General features: G+C 43.4%; 1 protein-coding gene across 3 annotated transcripts in view; it reads left to right on the plus strand.

The window, feature by feature from the left end:
- Nucleotides 1–17,794, plus strand: part of slc12a5a (solute carrier family 12 member 5a) — a 103,453-nt gene extending 85,659 nt beyond the window's left edge. For 2 of the 3 annotated variants that reach the window (XM_057030487.1, XM_057030489.1), the window contains exons 7-26: nt 705–952; nt 1,038–1,249; nt 1,884–2,051; nt 2,251–2,349; nt 3,288–3,345; nt 3,469–3,643; nt 3,790–3,908; nt 4,194–4,292; nt 4,374–4,493; nt 6,755–6,859; nt 7,107–7,275; nt 7,742–7,937; nt 8,016–8,185; nt 9,096–9,227; nt 9,310–9,417; nt 10,390–10,515; nt 10,871–11,103; nt 11,273–11,287; nt 11,489–11,622; nt 12,297–17,794. In XM_057030487.1, the coding sequence (XP_056886467.1) occupies nt 705–952; nt 1,038–1,249; nt 1,884–2,051; nt 2,251–2,349; nt 3,288–3,345; nt 3,469–3,643; nt 3,790–3,908; nt 4,194–4,292; nt 4,374–4,493; nt 6,755–6,859; nt 7,107–7,275; nt 7,742–7,937; nt 8,016–8,185; nt 9,096–9,227; nt 9,310–9,417; nt 10,390–10,515; nt 10,871–11,103; nt 11,273–11,287; nt 11,489–11,622; nt 12,297–12,388 (2,778 nt within the window). In that variant the 3' untranslated portion in view covers nt 12,389–17,794. The remainder of the gene's footprint in view (nt 1–704; nt 953–1,037; nt 1,250–1,883; nt 2,052–2,250; nt 2,350–3,287; nt 3,346–3,468; nt 3,644–3,789; nt 3,909–4,193; nt 4,293–4,373; nt 4,494–6,754; nt 6,860–7,106; nt 7,276–7,741; nt 7,938–8,015; nt 8,186–9,095; nt 9,228–9,309; nt 9,418–10,389; nt 10,516–10,870; nt 11,104–11,272; nt 11,288–11,488; nt 11,623–12,296) is intronic. The other variant, XM_057030488.1, reaches the window with a different exon arrangement.
- The last annotated feature ends 56 nt before the right edge of the window (nt 17,795–17,850 follow it).

The raw sequence follows: 17,850 nt of genomic DNA on the forward strand, positions 1-17,850 counted from the left end.
CTAGGAGTGAAAATGGCTAAAAAAAGAGAGAGAAATCCCGATGCTTACGTAACAGTCTTATCATGATTCATCCAAAACTGATGACAGATACTGACAGGCTAATTAAAGGTTTTGCTGTTTATATATGTATACCATATATGTATATATATATATATATATATTATATATATATATATATATATATATATATATATATATATATGGTGCTTATTCTATTCTAAGACTTGCTCATAGTAAAAGTATAATACTGACAGTTAATTTTGGAGTCACACAGTCCCTCTTTGCCTGAGTCGCTAAGGAATTAACGGAGAAAGGCAGAATCATGTGGGCTGCATTCAGGCTCCAGCAGAGGACCGTTCAGACTTGTCCTCCTCACTCAACTCGTGTTTTTCTCACCTCTCTTTTATTACATTATGCCCCCCCCCCCCCACCTCACACCTATTGTTGTTTTCTTACCCAGAGTGGACTTATTTAATTTAGCAGTAATGACAGCAGAGCAAGACGAGGAGAAGAGTTATGACCTGAAATCTGCCAGTTTAGCTCCCCAGACAGGCACGGAAGTGAGGAGTGATAGTGGATGAGTAACATCCCTGAACAACTAGCACCTAAATGCCCTCGAGCTGCAGCGAGACTGGTGCTCAAACCTTTATGAGCAAAAGCTCAGCTGCGCAAACAAATAACATCCTGTAACGTCTCTGCTTCAGATCTACATAGTGCCCAAAGCAGCCATCTTTCCTCTGGAGGGCCTGGAGGGGGCCGAGGCGGAGGCCGCCCTGCTGAACAACATGCGCGTGTACGGGACCATCCTGCTGACCTCTATGGCCACGGTGGTGTTTGTCGGCGTCAAATATGTCAACAAGCTGGCCCTGGTTTTTCTGGCCTGTGTCATTCTCTCCATCCTGGCCGTCTACGCCGGTGTCATCAAGACCGCCGTCGATCCTCCAGTGTTCCCGTAAGCGCCGTCAGCCACAGCCATTAGCTGAAAAAAGCTAATTTGTGATGTTTTTAATGATTTTTTCTTCTTTGCGTGTTTTCAGCGTTTGTATCCTAGGGAACCGCACCCTGGTGTGGAAGACATTCGATGTCTGCTCCAAGACCATGGAAACGGCTAACGGGACAGTCACCACTCAGCTTTGGAGCATGTTCTGCGATTCGTCTCTCCTCAACGCTACCTGCGACAAATACTTTACGGACAACAACGTGACAGAGATCCAGGGCATACCAGGGGTCACCAGCGGAATCCTGGCAGGTCGGCTCACGCTCTGGGATACGATGTGGTTTTGTTGGTCGGACAGGGGGACAGTGGCTACAGAATTTAATTTGAGGGGATATTTGGATTTTGTGCGTGCTTTGCTCTCTGACACTTGAGTCTGTGCACACACAACCGAGCATCTTCTCTCAGCCAGGGAAATCAGGCTGTAATTTTCCATTTAAGGAAGAGCTTTGAATCATAGCTTTCATCAATCATTGTTTGAAATCCCGAAACATTCTAATGTTCCAGTGTGCTGTTGATAACAGAATGAAATGGACACTTGAATTTATTTCAACGCCTACAAATTGGCTGTTTTGTGTCTTAAGCTAAGCGAAAGCAGCAATTCCCTGGATGTTGTTTTTCCATAAGATTAGTTACAGTAGACAAGATGACGATGCTTGGGGTTTTCTTTTTCCACATTTTTTCAGTTTGCTCCCAAAATTGCAGTGTTCTGTCAGCCTGCTCTCCTTTGCAAACGGCACAATAATTAAAAATAACTCCGTTTTGTATTTTAATTGGCGCAATTGCCCATCTTGGGCTCGGATCGCTTCGTGATCTTAGTTTCCTGCAGCCATATTGGTTGTAGTTGATGTAGGGGTGAAATCCAACTGTTCTTTCTCACCCATCACAGAGAACTTATTCGGGACCTACTATGAGAAGGGAGACCTGATTGCCAAAACAGATATGGCTTCTGTGGAAGAGCAGGACGACCCTCTGACCAATGCAAACCGCTTTGTGTTGGCTGACATCACCAGCTTCTTTACGTTGCTGGTTGGAATCTACTTTCCCTCTGTGACGGGTAAAAACACATTTGGACAGGGGGGACTTTGATATATATATATATTTTTTTGTCCTCTTCGGTGACAGTTTGTGTAGATATATGAACGAAACTGACTGATATTCTGCTGCCTCTCGAACCCCCAGTGTGTTGAGTGAGCGTGCGTGTGTAGATAAATCACATTGACCTTGATAACATCTGCCTCTGACTTTCTGTTCAGGGATCATGGCTGGATCCAACCGCTCTGGAGATCTGCGTGATGCCCAGAAGTCAATTCCCATTGGAACCATTGCAGCCATCACCACCACCTCCACTGTTTGTATCCTTCTTTACTGCCCCCTGTAGGAGCACAGCAGACAATGCACACCAGTCCCAAATCTATTTTGGCTTTCTACATAATTTGAGCTCTAAAAACACCTGTTTATTGAGCTTCTTATGAATTTTAAAACCCATAAATCTGTGACCCCACTGATCCTGAGTCCCAAATTATTGAAACAATTGCAAACTGAGTTGCTAGCTGGGACATGACAAAAGGCCATTTTTAAAGCAAATAACCTGTGGAATTGTATAATGCTTGATGTAGAGGTGATTTATTTTTCCAGAATCCTCTAAAAATATATTCCCAACATCACTGGAATTGAGGCCATGCCTTCATTGGTCCCCCATGATTTCAAAAAAGGAGCAATGGAGGTGACATTCAACAGCATCCAACGTTGAGTCACGCTACACAGCTGTCTTCCTTGATTTGTAAATATAAAATAACAAACGTACAAATGAAGCTAATCTTTAATCTTAAACTGAAGTTTTTTTTTCTTTAATACCCTTAATTATGTGATTACACGTGCCCGCCAGTGTATTTTGAGGTAGATGTAATTACAGGTCCCCCACTCCGAGTCGGCCATCTTGAATGTCTTGTGTGCATCTCGGAGTAATCAGCTTGGGGTCTAAACAAATGTGATTAAGGTGTCTAATTGTATCAGCAGGCTACCATTGCAGTCAAGTTAATAAAGCTGAAGTGTATTAGTTTCAATGTCACTGATCTCAGAGATATGATCCTCAGCAAATCCGATTGATGTCCTCTTCTAGGCGATCACAGCAGATTGCTTTGTGAGATCATTAGGCAACGCTTCAAAGTGAAAATTTTGTGAAGCCCTGTCATTCCTCATGTTGGCCATTAAAACAAAACCTGACCACTGTTTTGACACCCCGACACATTTCTTTGAGACGCCGTTGCCGTCCTTATGCCTGGCTGTTCAGACATGTCGAGTGTGCTTCTGTTTGGTGCCTGCATCGAAGGCGTGGTGCTAAGGGACAAGTAAGTACCACTGCTGCTTATTAACATCTCTGGACAACTGCTTGATATCTTTGGTGGGAAAAGCGGGTTTCAGTAGCGCTGAAGGTCAACCTTCCACCTTCCACCTTTCCTTGTCCCCTTAAGGTTCGGCGAAGGGGTTCATGGGAACTTGGTGATTGGCACGTTAGCTTGGCCGTCGCCGTGGGTGATCGTGATTGGCTCCTTTTTCTCCACCTGTGGTGCCGGACTGCAGAGTTTGACGGGAGCTCCGCGTCTCCTCCAGGCCATCGCCAAGGACGGCATCGTGCCGGCCCTTCGGGTCTGTTGCATTTACTCACACTGTGCATCTGCAATATCAAGTCTTGGCCTAATTAATATTTAATCTTCCACTTTAAAGCTTTGAATTTTTTTTACTAGCAGGAATTGCTAATGCGGCAGTTTTAAACACACATGCTGTTTCTGCAGATCTTTGGCCATGGAAAGGCCAATGGCGAGCCCACATGGTCTCTCCTGCTGACAGCTTGCATCTGCGAGAGCGGCATCCTCATTGCATCCCTGGATGCGGTCGCTCCCATCCTCTCCATGTGAGGACCGAAGCAAACTCTAATTTACAGCCATTCCTTAACACGCAGCGTTTCAGAGCAGCCAGCTAACCCCCATGACTCCCCATAAAATGGTGCAAATGCCAGATATTATGGTCTCAGGATTTAGCTCGTCACACAAAAGGGCAGACCACTCTCCTGCTCTGGCTTTAATACCAGTAAATGTGACGGATATTACGATAACACTCTCCTGCGGCTGCGTTTAGTCTGAAGTCTCTCGACTGTGTCGCGGCTTAAATTGGGTTTCTGCTGGTGTGCATCCTGCAGGTTTTTCCTGATGTGCTACATGTTTGTGAACCTGGCCTGTGCCCTTCAGACTCTGCTGAGGACGCCAAACTGGAGACCCCGTTTTAAGTTCTACCACTGGTCTGTTGATGGGAGGGAAGTGTCAGTGGAACACTGGAATCAGACCGGGGTCTCAATGTTTGCATCTGTCTGTCTCCTCAGGACTCTGTCCTTTCTGGGGATGAGTTTGTGTCTCACACTCATGTTCCTCTGCTCCTGGTACTACGCCATTGTTGCCATGGTGATCGCTGGCTCTATCTACAAGTATATCGAGTTTGCTGGGTAAGTGGAGCGCGACCCCAGAAGAGATTGGATTCGCTGGTTGATTTTTGGTTTTTGCAGGTGTGTGTGTGTGTGGTGTGTGTGTGTGTGTGTGTGTGTGTGTGTGCAGGTCAGCCTTGTTAGAGCTTATTTCTTAGCAATCCTTTCACATTTATGCTACATACACGACCATCTATAGTATTATGGCAGCAATATTCAGATTGTTCCAGACATATCACACACACACACATACACCCACACACACTCACACACACACAGCTGCTTCCAGCCAAGAGTAAAACCTCCAGACCCAGAACTATGCAAAAACAACAAACTAATGTGACTGCACACTTTTTCTACATCTCATTAATTGTGTTCACACCGATGTCGTGCCTCTTGTGTTGTATTTGTGGAACAGATAAGGGCAGTACTCATTTTTTTGTGTCTTTTGAGATCATCAAAAAATAAATTCCAAAAGCTTGGGATGAATATTTCGTTGTATTCATGGCCGATGTCTTCTCAATTGTCACCATCGTTTTTTAAATCATTTTTACCGGGGGATCAAGAGAGCTGAGTGAATAATTACAGATAATGTCTATTACACCAGCCGATATGTGAAAATTAAATCTTGTCAGGATCTTCAGCGCTCTTGTTCCCACCAAGAGACTTTATGATTGAAGGACATGTGCTGTGAGCATCAGCTGAAGGCAGATGCGTTCAATCCCCCGGGGCGCCAGAGAATGCGGTGGTGATGATGGCAGCTGTTAACTGTATGACTGAAAGGAGAATGACAGTATGAAACATGGAGCTTTGAAAGGTAGCCTGAACAAAGGGAAGTGATAGATCCCATAAATAAGGTGGCTGATGATGTAGGTGTCTCGCTGTGAAGGTCTGACTTCAGGAATTTGCGGGCGAACATGCATGAGGCATCCACGGATATGGATCCCCCATGCTAAGGCTCTTTGTCCGTCCTTATTCTACCTCAGAAAGCTGTCTAGTTTCAGGATGACTGACAGAGCCTCTCAGGGTCCGTCTGCATGTTCTCCTGTGTCCCCCCAGTACAGTATCCCGAACATTAGGTTGACTGGAGGCTTAAATCTGCTCCTATGCTTGAACTCAAGGCCCGCGGGCCATATTCAGCCCATAATACAATTACAGCCGGCCCGATCTTTACATCCGGCCTTGATCTGTTATTGTTATTAATGGCCCGGCGATATGAAGCGTTGATAACACATAAACTACAGATCCCATAGTGCAGCACAACAGCTGCCTTACCTATTCATAGGTTAAGTACCTGGGAACATTCCCACTTTATTCAAGTCAGCGTATGTTAACGTTTGCAAACCTATTGTAACATCATGTCTTATTTGTGGAGCTAATGTGGCTGTAATTAAGGAATTTAATCAAAAAAGGTACTCCGAGAGAAAACATCAGGACAAGCTGAAAAGCATAATGCAGAGTAGAAACTACAGGAAGTAGAAGAGTTAAAGAAGAATCTGACGTTTCAGCAGACGCATTTCACAAGAGTGAAAACACTCTTCTCTTTACTCAAAGTGAAGAGAAGTGGCAGAAGAGTTCCCCAAATCAGGCTGGCCATTTACTGAGGGTGAATTTCTGAAGAACTGTATGCTGAAGGTGTGTGACGTCTTGTGTCCAGACCAAAAGAAGATGTTGGCAAAAATATATAATGAAATATACCCTCTGATCGGGGTTTTTGGTTGATGGCAAAAGTGTATTTATATTTTCTGGGGGTTTTGGACCATGCTCATATTTTGAATTTGTATGATTTTGACAGGAACGTTTTTGTGGAGAGTAGAAATATTGTAGAAATATTGTAACTTTTATCATTTTGACAAGAAACATATTTATATATATTTATTGTGGAATAATATTCCTGTCTGTTTTTATTCCTATCCATGTTCAAAAAACTTTGTTGTGTGTTCAAGAAATGTTTATCCTGTTCGGCCCGCAACCTAAAGTGTGCTTTGAGTGACACACAGCTCTACAGTGTAGATGTAAAAACCCTAGGACCCTCTGACCACACTGGCTCGTTTTTTAAAGAATAGGTGTTGAATAATCCATATGCTGATCATGTAGAGACACACTGTGCATAAAAACGCAACCTATTCCCAGTGACATGGCACTAACTTGTCATTTCCCTGTGAGGTCTATCCCACAGTCGCAGGTCAGCCTGTGAGGTGAACGCGGATTAGTGACTGAGCGTTGAGCTCGTCCTTCGTTTCCTTAGGAAAAACCTGACTAGCACTTTGTTATCATCACAGTGCGGAGAAGGAGTGGGGAGACGGCATCCGAGGGCTGTCTCTGAGCGCTGCTCGCTACGCTCTCATGCGGCTCGAGGAGGGACCCCCGCACACAAAGAACTGGCGGTATGAGAAAGTCACCAACTGTCTTAATCTGCCCCTATTTAATTCCACTTAACATTTATACTAACAACATGTTTGCAAATGTTTGGCCAGTTAATGTGATTCTCCTCATAGCAGCTGTCAAATAACAATAAGTGTTGATTTGTATTAACACCTCAGGCTTTCTTGCACCTTTTTCTGCCACATTCCCACCAATGAGGACCGTTTTTTTGTTTGTTTTCTTTTAATTTTACGTTCTCCTCGTCTGCAGGCCTCAGCTCCTCGTTCTGGTCAGCACAGACGGGGAACAGAATGTGGAGCAGCCCCGTCTGCTTTCTCTGACGAGCCAGCTGAAGGCCGGCAAAGGCCTGACCATCGTGGGAACAGCTCTAGAGGGAACCTACCTGGACAACTACGAGCAGACCCAGCGTGCGGAGCAGGTGGGGAAGCACTTACCGGTTCTATTCTTTGATGGGTGAAATCTTTTTCAAAGCACTGGAGAGAAACTGGTGCACCATTGTTTCCTATAAGCAGTGTAAAATTGGTAATAAACATTTGAATTCAAAATCTTGTCATATCTCTTGCTGTTGTCATTACAGTTACTAAATGCAGTTTATAATTTTATTTCATGTGTAGAGTCATGATGAGTGTGTTTAGTAGATGGCTCAACTTACTGTGAATAAACATCGAATTTGCACAAAAAAAGCTTGAGCTCCCCCTGGCGGTAAACAGTGGAGTATCATAGAAACTCTTCTGCCTCAGGACCACATCAGTGGTTTATTTCTAATAGTTTATTAGATATGACTCTGATGATTACTGTCAATTTTTCTCCCTGCTCAGTTTGGTTGAATTGATTTGGAATTGATCAACACATGCAAAATTTTCTTCATTTAATCTCCTTTCTAGGCACTGCGAAAACTGATGGAGACAGAGAAGGTGAAGGGCTTCAGTCAAGTGACTGTGTCCTCCAACCTGCGTGATGCCACCTCCCACCTCCTCCAGGCCAGTGGTCTAGGAGGCCTGAAACATAACGCCGTCCTGGTGTCCTGGCCTCGCAACTGGAAGCAGGGAGACGAGCACCAGACTTGGAGGAACTTTGTTGGTGGGTGGCTCTCAAAGACCGTCCTGAGACGTGCGGCTCCCTCGCACTGCCTCTAACTCCACCTCTCTCTGCACTCAGAGCTGGTGAGAGAAACCACCGCAGCTCACCTGGCCCTGCTCGTCCCAAAGAACATCTCAGCCTTCCCATCCAACGGCGAGCGCTTCACCGAGGGTCACATTGACGTGTGGTGGATTGTCCACGATGGAGGCATGCTGATGCTCCTGCCCTTCCTCCTGCGCCAACACAAGGTACATTCACATGTACACAATGTTTAGTCAAGGTTTACGTGCACTAAAACATGTGCAAAGATCTACTAATGGTGTGCACTGAGGACTGCATCTTTGCAGTGAGCAAAGCAACCCACGCTCACCATTTAGCACCTTAGCCTTAATAATGTGGGGCCTTTTTGCCCGGATGAGCAAAGTACTCTGAGAATGTGCAGATAAGAAGTTTTAGCACACGCGTTACGATCTAGTAAATCTGGAAGAATTTTGCAGTTATTGTGATTGGAGTCATTTTTACCAGGAGGAGACACGGGAACAGTGAAAGCAGATGCTGAGAACAGACATTTCTTGTTTGAGTCAGTATATTTGAAGTGACAGAAGGAAAAATTATTGAGACAACTCAGCTAACCAGCCATGCCATCTTGGAGCTGCTTGTAGGTTTAAATGGGCTGGTACATCAAAGTTCCATCCGTACAGGAAGCACTGGATAAAACCAAACACGTTTTTATGCGGTTGCTGGCTTCCCAAGAGGAACAGGAGTGGTTGACAAGGTCAAACATGGCCCTCACCAGCTGTTTGGTGTGCGCAGGAATGGTGTACCACCGGAGCACTCAAGCCTTAGTATTGGACACTGCTCACACCTCAGTGGATGATAGCCTGTAATTGTGGGGTTTAGACTATTTTTTATTGTTGTTGTTCTGCAAAAGAACAGCAACTTGACATCAACTGAACATTTTCCTAATTAGCAGATGTCTTAGTAGATCAGGCCCAATAAGCAAAGCTGAAATGAGGGACCTCTTGCACGCTAACTGGGCAATCATTTTCCTTACTTTAGCATTTCGCTGATGCAAGTCAGGTCATTTGTAGGTCAGGAGGATGAACCTTGTAGGTGATGTAACCATGGTGGACGTGTGTTGCTGTTTGTGCCTCGCAGGTTTGGAGGAAGTGCAAGATGCGCATCTTCACCGTGGCCCAGATGGACGACAACAGCATCCAGATGAAGAAGGACCTGACAATGTTCCTCTACCACCTCCGCATCGACGCCATGGTGGAAGTCGTAGAAATGGTAACTCTTCAGGCAGCAAATTGGATTTAAGTGTGGACGGCGCCAGAAACCCACGCAAATATGAACTCTTTCCTCCCCTCAGCATGATGGTGACATCTCTGCCTACACCTACGAGAAGACCCTCGTGATGGAGCAGCGATCGCAGATGCTTAAACAGATCAACCTGACCAAGACTGAGCGCGAGAGAGAAGTATGTCGGTTGTCAAAGATTTTTTATGTTGACATGATCTTTCAGGCTCAACTCAACGTGACACGTGAACCCCTCTGGTCGTAAAGCACATGCATGGTAGAACCACCAGTAGCCTTCTGCCATTTGGAAAGATCTGAACAATAATAAGAAAAGGGCATTGATATCCCCTTCACACAGTTTAATTAAGCTTTAAAAAAAACAGGTGCTAGCAGCAACGGTTTAACGCCAACTGTGTTATTCCTTAAATTTTAGAAAACTTTTCTCTGCAACTTGGAGATTTGATAACTTATGTCTTTTTACTGAAGTGTTTCATCATCACCAATCTTATAATGGTGTTATTCATTTCAATACTGCCCAGTAGACATATGAGGTACCCCAGGGATCCATTCTTGGACCTTTCCTGTTTTCAATGTGTGTGTTGACCTTTGCAAATTCATTCCACTTTTTTTGTTCAGCATGTTATTTCAATGGGTAGCACGGTCATATCATAGCAAGAAGCTGCCATTTGATCACGTCAAATCACGGCAGATCACAGCTTCTCGTGGAGTTTTCGAGTTCTTCCTGCTTTTCTGTGGATTTTCTCCAGGAGTTTCCTCCTGGAGAATTCATCCATCACTCATTGAAGGATGAATGAAATATTCACTGTTTACTTCACTTATTTGTATATATATATATATATACTTATAATATAATTATTTGTCATTTAACGGCAGTGATGCAGTTCAGGGAGACACATAAAAAGAGAAAGTGGTTTCAGATTCCAGCTACAGCTTTCAGTGTGTGAATGTCTAGCATAAAATTCCATTGTGACCCACTTTGTTGCTAACACACAATTTTGCTAACAGCTACTAAAATGACGTCCTTCTTTCTCATAACGAGTGCCTCAAACCAAAGAAGCAGACTTACTGGGTTCGTTATTAAACAACGTCCTGCGAGCTGAGTCCTTCCTACGTTTCCTCTGCATCTGCACAGATCCAGAGTATCACCGATTCATCCCGCGGTTCTATTCGACGCAAGAACCCATCTGCCGTGACCACCCAGCTGAGCGTCACTGAGGACCCACCAGCAGCTGCCAAGGAGGAAAAGCCGGAGGAGGAGGTAGAGCAGGTTCACGTTTTGAGAGACTTTGTTTTGTGTCCAAAAGTTAAATGAGAAGATCAGGTGTGTGACATGTCATGTTTTCTTTTTCTCCACTTTATTTTAAAAGGTGCCACTCATGTGGTCTCTCTATATTGACTGGACTTTCTTATGCTTTTTTGTTTCTTCTTACTTTTTTCCCTGTTACCAAACATGTTCAATTCCAAACATCTTCATCCTCACTCCACCTTGTCTCTTGAACTCTGTGCCTCTCTGTAACTTTACCTGCCTCCGTATATTCCCACCTCAACTGTGATTCTGTTCAACCTCCCATGGAAACACACGTGTGGGTCCGCATTCTCCTCTCGTCCCATAGTCAAAGTTGGCCTCTTCCCCTGTGTCGCCCACTGCGCAGGTTCAGCTCATCCGTGACAACACCACCCCGGCCAGCCCCGCCACACCAGCCACCCCGCTGACCCCTGGAGAGGGGGCCCAGAGCCCCGGAGAGCAGGTCCAGATGACCTGGACAGAGAAGTGCGACGGAGAGCCAGCCAAGCCACCTGGTGCAGCCACACCGGAGGGAATCAAAGACATCTTCAATATGAAGCCGTGAGTGCTCCCAAATACCCACTGAAGCTGTTTTAAAAATGGATTACACCCCGAACCTTCTCAGTCGTCAGTTGGGCTGCTGTTAACCGTTCGAATAAAGGGTCGCTTAACAAAGGGAAGCTCTTAGTTTAGTGCTGATAACCATGTCTCTCTTCTTGCCATGCTGCAGAGAGTGGGAGAACCTGTAAGTATAGAAGTTCCTACAAACTTTTCGTCATTCACATCTCATACAAGTGGAACACATGAGCAGATGGGGGGGGAGTGTGAAACATTGTGTGTGAATGGGCATCCCTCACCTCAACAAGCGCCGCCACGGACCGCATCTGAGCTCCACCCACACCTGAATCGTTCTGACCGCGTTTGTCGTTCCTCTGTTTTCACTCAGGAACCAGTCAAATGTGCGGCGTATGCACACTGCATTGCGGCTGAATGAAGTCATCCTCAAAAAGTCCTCAGAGGCCAAGCTAGTGCTGCTCAACATGCCCGGACCACCAAAGAACCGGACAGGTGACGAGAACTGTATCCTTCCTATCGAATGTCAAATTTATAGCGATTAGAGATGTTGTTACTTTACATTTACCAACCTTTACGAGGTCCTTGTTACACCCACATTAAGTTTGAGCTCTTGAGCTTCCACAATACTTCCACTTCAGGAAAACAACACAGTTTAGACATAGTTTTGGGGTGTTTTTTGTCTTTTTTTAAGTTGAATTAAATGATAATGTCAATGCATTGGTTTCAAGGCAGGTTCTATCATAAGAACATCTGACAATGGTCCTATATTAAAATTGTATTAGTACTAATATGATAACTTGATTTAATACTCTTGATACTTTTGATTATGTTGCAGATAATAATGCCCAGCTAACTGCTACATGCTAGAATTGGAAAGTTAGTGCCATAAAGTATTGATATTCAGTGCTATGCTTCTTATCACATATAGTTATATTAAGATAAGTATACATATGTTGAATGTTATCATTCATCTATTTAACTGTTGAATCCCTAAAACTGAGGTCTTTTTTTGTGCATTTATGTTTTTTTGAGGATAAAGTTGCAGTTCAAAATCCCAGGAGGGCACCTTTTCCACCACACAAACATTTACTGATTTCTTTACAACTTATTATCTGACATCAGTTACACATTATATGTTTAATATGCCCCCTTTAGTCTCTTTAACTCACCTCTCCAAGACATGGAATTCCTGGAAGTCCTCAGTGAGGGACTCAACCGGGTCCTCCTGGTCCGTGGAGGCGGCCGTGAGGTCATCACCATCTATTCCTGAAAGAGCAGTTTCCATGGCCGACACCTCTCCCTTACGAACCACCCTTTTCCTTTGTCATCTGTAACCACCCCCACCCTGTCATGTCAGTGCTGCTTTAAAATCACGCCGACCTTGTGTTTGTCCTTCCCACTCGCGTGTTTGATCGTCCCCTCACACCCAACCAACAGCATCGCTTGATACCAGCGCCTGTGTCCTTCTGATCACGGCCCTCAAGCTACTCAAGTCCACTACAATAATCTCAATATGTCACTCAAGAATCGGCATCAGGAAGACCGTTTTTTGGCGGAGGGCCGTTAGCTGAGGGGTGAGCGCACCTGCATGTAAGTTGTCTGTGTTCGTCTTTGCTCTTTACTTTGGCCCAAGTGTGGCACATCTGCAGCTTCTGCCCGGTAAGAACGAGAGCCGGCTGAGATCAGCTCAACCTTTTAGCTCCCTTGTCACAAAACGGACACCTCCCCCAGCTTCTCCAACATGATCCGTCTTTCAGGACGGAAAGGGGGGGGGCGAGAAAAAGACTTCTGATGGCGAGAACCAGCCACCGTGAGTACAAACTGTGAAACTTCGACACCTGACGGAGAGCGACAACGGGCGCATAACCTAGATCACTCCTTCGAGCACTCCCTGATGATCTCTGTGAACATTTTTCCTTTCGGCTGTTCTGTTCTATTTTACCTATTCTTACTTTCTGCTCAAGTCTTTGGTGGCTGTTTATCTCTGAAGCCACTGATACATAAATAAACAACCCCAACAAATAAATAGATGCGAGGCTAGCTTAGGGTGTCGAGATTACACGTCATTATACTGTGAATAGTGCGTCTCCTAGCTGAAGGCTGGCGTAACAGCTGATGTCGAGACAGTACGACCCCCCCAACACACACACGCACACACATATCATCATTGCCAGCACCACCCCAACCCCCCCACCCCCCCAATCTCTGTATATAATGCAACTCTGAGGCGTCATTGCTTGTGAGTGTCATCTTTCCGTGACGTCCTTCTCACAGAGAGGAAGCCCCCCTCCCCTCTCCTTTAAAAAATATACTTATTTGTTTATGGGATGGCACGAAGGTAAACATCACTGTAACCTCAGCGAGCACGGCACCTGCACTGTCCGCCACTGTGCAACAAGTAACATTTGCATTCACTTTTAAAAAAAGTTATTTTTTCATCTAGAGAAGAAATATGTTTAAATGTTTATAGCCAGAAGTACCACATATTGATTAAATAGTATGTCGTTTTGATTGTCACACACACATGAACAGTATATAATCTATAAAGACATCCTGCCTAATTTAAACATTACATTACATGTGCCATATCCAAGGATTTTGCAAAGAGCAAATGATTTTATAGGTTTAGTCGGAGAGAAAAAAGCAACGCTGAGGCGTCTATATATGAAGCCCTAATCGCCCTGGAGATGATTCAGAAGGGAAAAAAGAAGGAAAACGATGTCAAATTTAGAAAATGAAGGTTTCGCACTATTTGGCCGATGGTTTATCACGGGGTGTTTAGTCTAAACAGAACCGGCGTCTGTAGCTAGGAAACTGGCATCCATAAAGACCGAACTCTATGCAGTAGACTCGCTCCGGTGAGCTTTTCTATCCTATAGATGGATCCAAGATTTGAGCCACACAGCCTCCCTGACTAAATGACTTTGTGAGCGAATCATCTTTAGGTTTTCAAAAAAAAATGAAAAAAAGTACATCTTTGGAAGGATTGTGCAATAGTTGAAATCGACTCATGTGATCATGTTATTTATTTTTTTACACATATATTTTGTATATGTAAGATTTCGTAAGTCTTAAAGGGGGAAAAAGCTCAGAATCATCTCACTCTGATCAAGGACAGTTGTCACTTTACTTTCCTTTGGTTTCTTTTCATGAAGAAACAGTTTTTTGGTCATTTGCACTTGTAGTAGAAATATAAATATAAACAGATACCTATATATACAATATACATATATATATATATATAATATAGGGAGGCAAAACAGATTAGTTTCTAGGTCTATTTAAAAAAAAATCAATGTTTTTAGTGTTGCTTGAATGTCAAAGCATATGTTGTGAATGCTGCTAGTATCAATAGATTTATTTGTACTGTAAATAATAACTAAAGCAACATTAAAGATCGAAAACAAAGAGTATAGACATACATATCAGCGGTGGTTGTCAAATGGTTGGCTTTATCTTTTCTTAGATTCGGAATATTTTGGTGCAATATAAACGAGGGAGAACCCCTCCCCCTTTCTTTTATTCTCTTTAGAATGATATGGATTTATTATCGCCATCTTTAATCCCGTAAATCAAGCAAACCAATTTAAAGATGCCAGATTATTAATGTGAGCGTGTTACTTTTCAAAATGTAAAGTGAACCACCAAATAGTTCGGATGTGTCTGCGGGAAAAAACAAAACAAACAAAAAAAAAAACCCCGCAATTGTTGGAAATCTTTTCTATCGTAACTACCTTTGAACGTGCCAAGTGAGGAAAATCTTGCTTTTTCGAACAATAAGGCTATTTTTTATTGGGGATGGTCTCTCACAACGTCGCCTGCATCAACTGAGCCTTTAAAATCGAGTCAAAAGAGGAGATCTGATGTTTATCGGAGAGGTTTATTGGAAATGAATTTATTTATTGGATTCTAAATGTTTTATAATTGCTGTTTGCATGGTATTATGTGGCAATATTTGTTCCAGTGGTTTCTATAGTGATGGTTTTCATGTTTGAGGTGCGGAGTGGCGTGAAAAAAAAGGCCTGTCATGGACAAACGTTCTCGCCCGGGTCTGAGAATTCCAAAGTGTCAGCCACTCAGTCACTAAGACCTGGAAACATGTTTTTTTTTGGTTTGTTTGTTTTGTTTTTTTGCAAAGATTTGAAAAAAAAAAAAAAAAGTCCACTATGTTGTTACTTGTTATATTTACAATTTCGCTCTGTAGACTTATGTAACATAAATAGAGGATTTTAAGTTTGGGGATGAATGGGCCTTAAAAAATGGTCATTTATAATAATCACTTCAAGTCAGAAACACTGTAACCTTGTGTTGTCTTTTGTTGTACACTGTTCTATCACTGTGGACAAAGTCTTGGAGTTTTGTAAGATTCTGTGCAATATTGTTCTCACACTTTTATGTTTCACTGTTTTTTGTTTTTTTTGGGGGGGGGGGTGTTTGGTTTTCCATGTGATCAACACATTTGCAGTCATTTTTGTTTTCATCAGAATGTCTCGACAGGTCTTATAGGTGATAAATATTCCCAGAGATAATCTGAAATTGTGGCTGAGACAGCAAAGCACTTTACATTGAGGGGGTGGTCTGTGATCAGTCTGCAGGAGTTTGGTTGGGGGAGGCCCTGTACGGACCCTGGCCCCAGCGGCGACCTGTGGTGGCGCACAGGTGCATTACAGCCAGCTGTGACGGCTCAGACTCAAACATGATTAAACTCCAGCAGTTTTGAACTGCAACAATCCAGAGACCTGCCCTCCGATCTGTTCTCATAATTTCTATGTTTCATTTGCTTGCATGTGTCACATCCTTCCTTTTCTCCCGCTGAAGAAGACGCTGTTAGATTTACACTGCTTCACTCGGTCTTTTCCTCCATCTCACAACCATCTGCCTCCAACTCACCGGCCTCCCTCATCCCAGCCACTAGATCCAACCCTCGGCTCTGTATTATAAATGTGACTGCAGTATAAATCCGAAAAAAATCTATCAAAGAATATAAAACTCGCGCTTCCAATTTCTGGCTACGGCTCTGCTTGGACGACGCGTGATGGTCGGCTCAGAAACCAGCACCCGAAACTGATCCGCAGCTCCGATCAGATCCTTCGCCCGCACACCTGTAGCATGAGACAAAGTTGCTGGCGATCATTACCAAGTCTCCATCCTTAAATGGATACCAAGGGCTCTGACAACACATCTGTTACCGGGTTGAGGAGGCTGTCCTGTCAAAAACACCCAACAGAGACAATATCCAAACCAAAATCTCCCTTTTTTCAGAGCGGATGCCCAGAGTGTTGTTAAGATCGAACCCCCCCTCCCTGTGCAGAGGTCACAGAAGTCTGAGATGTACTGTATGTGCCTGCTGCTGAAACAACAGCTGTACTTTTATTTCACACTAGTTCTGGGAGTCAGATGAGCAGAAGCGATGCGCATCGGCCGTCGATGCAAGTTCAAGCAGAGCCGCGCTCCAGTAATGTTGTGTATCTCAGTGCATGCATGCAATTACCCTTAACAAGGTGTACTAACAATATATTGAGTGTTTGTGGTATAAAAGTGTTTTTCTTCATATCGGGAACTTTTTTTTCCTTTCAACTAGTATGAATTTTCTCTTTCCTTAGAAGTGGCCAATCGTATTCAGAATGAGTATTATAGTTAAAGGTTCATTTGTTTTCTTGGTGGAAAAGTGTCAAATAATATCAGCAGAGAAAAGTGATGACCAAAGTATACACTGTCAGTGAACTGAGTGTGTGTGCGTGCACGTCGGCTCCAGTGAATTAAGAGTACAACCCTCGGCTGTCACTTATTATAATCAGACATGTCTGCTTCTGTTCAGTGCGTGAATGTGGCATGTACATTTGCCACTCTCACAACCTGACCCTTAATGTGGTCATGTTGTGAGGTTTATTTTGTTCTAAAGCAAAACTTACAGCCTATAGGCTTAAAAAATAATAGTCGCTCTAATACTACTACCGTAATATATGTACTAGGATGTACACTGGGCAAAATATATATAAAAAAAAAGGGGGGGGCATGTATTTTGTATGCTTTGGATAAAGGTTCTCCTTAGATGAACAGATTATTATTATTTGCTTGATTTGATGTTATTTGGAACTAACCCTTTGCGTATTTTCCCATTATTGGATAAGGCAGCGCTTGAATTACTAACCAGTGTCTCCCGATCCGTGGTTGTTTTTAATTCACCGGAGCTGTGGGAAGTAATCATATGAATGCTTGCGTTGTTATGGATTATAAGAATTATATACAGCATACTCAAAGACACACCTTCGTCCAAGCTCGGAATTTTATTTTCACTCGGAACCTTTCAGTATTTTTCCTTGGTACTGTACCTAGTCCCATAGTGACGCTGTAGTGTTCCTTTTAGTTCTGTGGGAGTGTATGTGTATTCATGTGCACTTGTACCTGCTGGGGGCGGGAGGGGGCTACATGTAAATAAATCAAATACAGTTAGTGTGGAGGTGTTTCATTTGTGTCAGTGTAAGTTAAATATTCTATAATAAAAAAAAATGTATTCTTCTCTATTGTGTTTCATGGTACATTAAAAAAAAAAAAGGAAAAAAGGTAGTTTTATCTTACATTTAAAATGCTTATATCTTGCTTCTGGCATACCCGTTCCATTTTATAGATTTGTCAGCACAAAATGCAATAAACCAATACCATTTTAATAAAGCAACCGTGTCGCGTTTTCATGTCTCATAGCAGCACTCGCACAGCGCGACTTCCTTTCTG

This window comes from Takifugu flavidus, chromosome 4, assembly GCF_003711565.1.
Source record: "Takifugu flavidus isolate HTHZ2018 chromosome 4, ASM371156v2, whole genome shotgun sequence".
NCBI lineage: Eukaryota > Metazoa > Chordata > Actinopteri > Tetraodontiformes > Tetraodontidae > Takifugu > Takifugu flavidus.